The following is a 6,000-nucleotide window of genomic DNA, read 5'->3' as shown; positions in this document are numbered from 1 at the left end:
TTTTACATCTTATATGTTTTTAGATACCCTATAGTTAAAAAATAGTATACAGATCTTTATAATATATCCAAACATCTCTTTAGTACAAAATCAAATAAAATGGCCAAAGCTCTACCAGTGGATACAAATTACATCCAACAGAGTACCTACAATAATTAAATAATAAAATCTAAATCTAAAGATAAAGCAGTGTCTTTAGATCTGAATGATATTTAAAAGAAACTGTGTTCAAAACTTGGAGGTGGCTTAAGGTGCAGTTAGGTGAAAGTTCCACCTGAACAGATAAGAGGTTTAAGAGATGGAAGTCTCTACTTAGCAGCAGAGAAGTGATGTGGGAAAGAAGAGGCTTTGCAACATCACCAACTTCTGCTCTGGCTGGCAAAATCCAGCAACTCACAGAAGAACTAAATAACTTCAGTGTAAACTTGGTCACAGTCTATGTGGGTCAAGAATATTCCTTAGCCAAGAGAATACATCATATCTGACTGAACAGTAAGTTGTCTTCTTAGGGTTCCTCCTTAAATGGAAGTACTTTGAAATTAAATGTCCCTAATAGACTAGTCACAAGTCTGACAGCAGGGTACAAAAGTAGGATTTTATGGTGGTCTGCTGTGGTCTTCAACCACTACAACAATCATGTCTGATTTTCAGAATTTCTGCAAAACTTTCCCATGAGGCACAGTTGCATACTTGTGTCTCAAATTTAGGTATTATATATTTTTAAGATAAGTTGGACAAAAAGAACTAGTTGTAGCCTTGAAGGTTTGGAGTTTGTTACAGTCAGGGGTGTAGCCAGACACCCAATTTTGGGTGGGCCTGGGTCCAAGATGGGTGGGCAGAACCCCACCCCATCCCATAGGTGATTTGGTCTCGCCTCTTGCCTGCATGCCATATGGTCTCTCAAATATCCCTCCTCTCCTGCACACCTTTTAAATTTCAGATTTTCAGTAAGGAGCAACCAATACACACTACTCATGTAGGCCCCACATCCTTCCCACTGATGCAGCTTCCTGTTTCCGCATAGGCGGGAATACATCACAGGGAAGGCTGTGGGGCCGGTGTAAGCAGTATGAATCAGTCGCTGCTTCCTGTAGGCGAAGATCTGCTATTTATAAGGTATGCAGGAGGGACGGTTATTGGGAGTTTTCAGCTTGGGAATCTCTGCTGGCCACATCATAGGTGTGCTGCTACTGGTGGGCCTGAGCTCAAAGTGGGTGGGCCTGGGCCCACCCTTGGCTACGCCACTGGTTACAGTATCTCACACAAGTCTTCACAGCCATGTATATTTTTCATATTCTGCTGTCTAGGATAAATATATTTCAAAATGTAATAAAGGTGGCTTTTGTTTCACTGGACTAGACAACACTCTCTACACTTTCAATGTGAAAGAACAATTACAGAAATACTTAAATTAAGAACACAAAACCAAAAAAATTCGCTTACATAAACCTTCACCCCCTTTGTCTTAGCAAACACAAAATTTGCTCCATTTAAAAAAAAAAAAATTGCCTTAAGATCCATCAGCAGGCCTGTGTCAATACTTGAGCTGATCTGAACACTCCTGCATAAAAGATCTAAACACGCTGAAATAACTATCCTGGAGCCAAGTTGTTCAAAGGTACAGATTGGGAGAAGGCTATAGGAAAGTTGCAATGCATCTGAAGGCAGTTATATCCACCATTGGTTCCCAACCCAGTCCTCCTGACATAAAGTCAGATTTTTAGGATATCCACAATGAATATGCATAACAGATTTGCATAGAATTGAGACATTACCTGGAAACTCTCATGCATATTAAATTGTAGATAGTTTTCAAGATGCAGCCAGGTTTCCAAGATGAGTGCCAAACTCAATAGCTATGTGATAAGGAAGCTGCTGAGGAATGTCACTGTGAGGCCAAGAGGCATCTGGCTGGAACTGGACAAAAAGTGGGAGGGAGGCAAGAAAAAAGTCACGGCTAAAGAAAAGCCATAATGTGCCACTTCACCTTTCCAAAGAAAGGCCCAGAGGATACGGCACACGTGGGAGGTTTTCTGGTCTGATGAGACCCAAATGGAACTTCTTGATTTCAATGCTAATTGACATGTCTGACATAAAACAAAAGAGCCAAAATACACAGAGGCTTGGTAATACAGATCACATAAGCAAAAAATCACTAGTATTACCACATAAGTCAAACAAGTCATTTTATTAAAATTCAACCTGGCCACATTTCACCCTCAGCTGCATCAGGTGTACAATTAAGATGCAGATTCCAGATTAAAAAGAAATAATTCAGCAGAGGTTTAGAACAGTTCTGTATTCATACACAGTCTCACAGCATTAGCATACAACTATAGCAGGGAAGCAAACTCCTACTTTAATGCCTTTTGAACTGTATTTTTTAGAAAGCAGAATGTGAAAAATGTATCAGGGTGTAAGACACAAGGCCAAGTTATCAGTGGCACAACCAGAACTGATAGTTGCACTAAATGAATACTTAACACCACCTCCAGTTCTCCTCTTATTGGCCTGTGCTGCTGCTGTTGACTGAATGGGCCTGACTCTAAGGTGTGTGTAGGTGGGAAGAATGTCCTCGCTTCCCCCATGGCTATAGACATCTACTATATATCAGGTCTAAGCAGACACAAGTCACTTTGTACTGCTATACCTGCCTCACACCAGGTTTACATTATTTAACTCTTTAATGAACTTAAGTATGCATGATTTTATTTTTGTAGAAAGGTAGCCACCTCATTTTAACAGGAAAAATAAATGTGAAATTTAGTTCCAACGCTTAGTATACATCCTTTGCTCTTTTGCAGAGTAGCACTCTGAAAAGTAAAAGCTTATACACAGGTTCCAAATCTATTTGAAAACCTTTTGTCACGGAACTTGATAAGAAAAGATCTGTTTAAGCACTAGTAATACTTGGTACACAACATACGCATTTCAATGACTAATTAAATGCAATAATGAGGTATTAGCTTATTAAATGTCAAATTTCCACAGGCTGTTTCTTAAAGAAGGGCTACATTATGCAGTTTCTTGCTGCAGTTACATACTCTATCTTTACACTACAGTAACATTAGGTAAAACAAGCAAAACTTCAGACATACTTTTTGCCATCTACATTTTACTGTGTTTTCTCCCTGTGGCTTTTAACCATTTTATTTGTTCACAAGTATCTGTTGCCTTATGGAAAAGAAGCTATTTTAGTTAGCAGGTCTCCACTTCTCTTATAATCCGTGTTCTTACTCCCAAGGCCTCTTGCCTTCCTACCCGAACCATTCCAATATCCTTATGGAGAGGGGCTATTGTAATACACAGTGCCCTCTGATTAGGCACATATCAGATGCTCCCTCCAAAAATTATTGGCTCTTTTTGGAAACTAACAGGCAGTAATTTGCACTTTGCAGAAGGCTTTTCTGAGAGTGCCATTTATCATTTATTTAATGCTGTCACCACCCAACATTTATTAGCCAAAACAGAACCAGCAGAGGACTCATTTTACCAGGTGAATCAATGGCATAAAGGCACAAATCAAGCAAAACTGGGGAAGCAGCACATAAATTCATTCATTCATTCATTCACAAGGCATTATTGTTTCTCTCCCATTCCCTTAAAAGGGAGAAAATGATCCCACTATTGCAGAGGAAAAACTAAGTCACATGTAAAATGGAACTACTTCAAAGGGTTAAAGCTAAATAATGAGACATATATGCATGGCCGCCCATTATGAAGTTCAGTCAGAAAATCTGATCTGCCCCCTTTATTGCCTGCATCTTTCTGGTTAAATCTTTAGCTCAAGATAACTGGAGCGTCGATGAAGATGGGCAGGCGTAAGACACCTTACAGAGCACGCACACATTTATGCCGAGCACTTTGAGATGCTGCAGAGTCTTCTGAAGGGTGGGCAACGTGTGCATTCAGATTGGCGTTTCCTTCCTGTCTTTGCTAGGCGAGGGTCTCACTTGCTCCTTGGCTGCCTTTGGCTGTTCTTTAGCTGTTTTTGTCTCAGGGACAGTGTCTCTTTGCAGCTGGGATAGGACCCCACGCTTCCCTGGCTCCTCATCTTCCTGCACCTGCTGTTCCGATTTAGCTCGCTGCTTCTGTAGTAAACGGAGCTGCACACGCAGCTCAATGATGGCCTCTCGCTCCTCATGAATTGCTTGATTCACATGATTGTTCTTGATCTTTGAAGTGAGGAAAAAGAGTGTCATTTATACAAAACATATAAATCCGCTGTCTTTGCTGCCAGTAAATTCTAGGCTGGACACTTAGATAATGTCTCTCTTGCTACTGGTTGTTATTTGACACACAGGGAATGAATACATGCTCAAAAATTTATGTAAATGGAAGAAGGAAAAAACAGCCCAAGTACAAAGCAAACTCAGAGTATGCAGCTGCAGAAACAGAAATACCTTACAAAAGCACAATCTCAAACGCTATTGAAAGAGTGAAATGTGTAAGGATATGCTTTCTATGAAAGAGAGAAAAAAATGTTCTGGCTTAAGGCTGGGCACAATTTATGAAGCTTTAGTAAAAATCAGACATTTTGCATTTCTGGACTCCTATACATGTTGCTGATGCCATAATTTAGCACACACATATGTTTCAAGAAGATTGTTGCCCAGGCAGGCAATACCAAGAAGCATACCTCTCGATGCTCCATTGCACCTCAGTATAATCTGTCCAGCACTGCTACAGATGGGCAAGCCACAAATGACAAAGCCATGAGAAATGGAGCCTCAGAATAAAACAGCAACATACAAAATCTTTGTAATTGCTATCTTGCTAAAAAGTAAACTAGTTTTCTAAACTTAAGGTTTATTTACTGCAGGGCCTGCATTATGGTGATTTAACAGGGCTAGTGCTCTGGGCTCCTAAGCCTGCCCGTAGCTGAAGAAGGCACAGTCTGCTGGCAGATTTTGGAGCACCCTTCTAAATTTCTGCCCTGGGCCCCAGCATGTCTAACACTAGCCCTGATTTACAGTAAGTTTTGTCTTTTTCTGTTATGATTTTTTTTTTTTAACCTGTATGGCCATTCCTTTTCTCTTTAAAATATTCAATCTGCTTTCTTTTTGGCTGCTACTTTACTCAGCTTTTGTTCCCTCAATATTTTTCTTTCTGTAAAGGAATTTCTCAGTTTTTATACCATTCTCTTTGCTGTCTTTTCTCCCCACCTTCTATAGTTATCCTCTCTAACAGCACTTCCCAAACTTTTTTCCAATATGATCCCATTTTAACACTTAGAAATTCAGGTGACCCCAGACAATGATGAAAACAAAATAGTAGACCTCAGCTTCCCTCCTCTTCCTCATCCAAAACATAACGGCAATGGTAGTAATAGTAGAAACAATCAACGTAGCCCTGTCAATGTGCATGGGTTTCCCAGTATAACAGAAAACACACAGAGGAGGAGAGGACAAAGGCTGACTCACAGATCTAATGTTGACAGCATTACTGGGCAATGACTAAACAGTAGACTGAGAGGGAGGGGGAACAACCCTGTTTGGACCCCATTTAAGGTCCCAAAGCCCTGTTTGGAAATGACTGAAATATCCAGTCCCATTCTTTTTGTACTCTTTCTAGTCCATGCCTATATTCACTTCTCACCCCTACTCTTATTTTCATTAATCTTTGATATACTCACTCTGTCTCTCTCCCATTCAATGAATCTTTCCCCTCCTCTAGTCTACGACTCTGCAGCACAGCTCTGCCAAGCTTGGGCTTTAATGCTACCAATGTCTGTCAACTAGGGTCCTCTAAACCACAGTCTTTCTTCTGAAATTTATAACTCTTTTTTGTGCAAGATTTCTTGCCATTCTTCAGGTGTAGACTGTTCTCAAAGGTGAGAAAGCAGACTATAGCAGATCAGAGTATTTTTATGTCCTCTTCCAAGAGCCTTGGCTTCACTTATGTTTAGTTTACTACATCCTAATGAAACTATATAAATAAGAGAGAAAAGTTCAATGGGTAAACCTGAGGAACTGGGGGGGATCTATAGGTGCAGGGCAG

The 6,000-nt window shown here is 40.3% G+C and overlaps 1 protein-coding gene across 3 annotated transcripts in view; it reads right to left on the bottom strand.

Annotated features, from left to right (window-relative positions):
* Positions 1 to 1,177: 1,177 nt before the first annotated feature.
* RALBP1 (ralA binding protein 1) overlaps positions 1,178 to 6,000 on the bottom strand; it is a 98,466-nt gene continuing 93,643 nt past the window's right edge. For all 3 annotated transcript variants that reach the window (XM_030213394.1, XM_030213391.1, XM_030213396.1), the window contains one exon: positions 1,178 to 4,175. In XM_030213394.1, the coding sequence (XP_030069254.1) occupies positions 3,909 to 4,175 (267 nt within the window). In that variant the 3' untranslated portion in view covers positions 1,178 to 3,908. The remainder of the gene's footprint in view (positions 4,176 to 6,000) is intronic.

The sequence above is a fragment of the Microcaecilia unicolor genome, chromosome 1 (genome assembly GCF_901765095.1).
Source record: "Microcaecilia unicolor chromosome 1, aMicUni1.1, whole genome shotgun sequence".
In the NCBI taxonomy this organism is placed as follows: Eukaryota; Metazoa; Chordata; class Amphibia; order Gymnophiona; family Siphonopidae; genus Microcaecilia; species Microcaecilia unicolor.
This window is presented reverse-complemented; position numbering and strand designations above follow the sequence as displayed.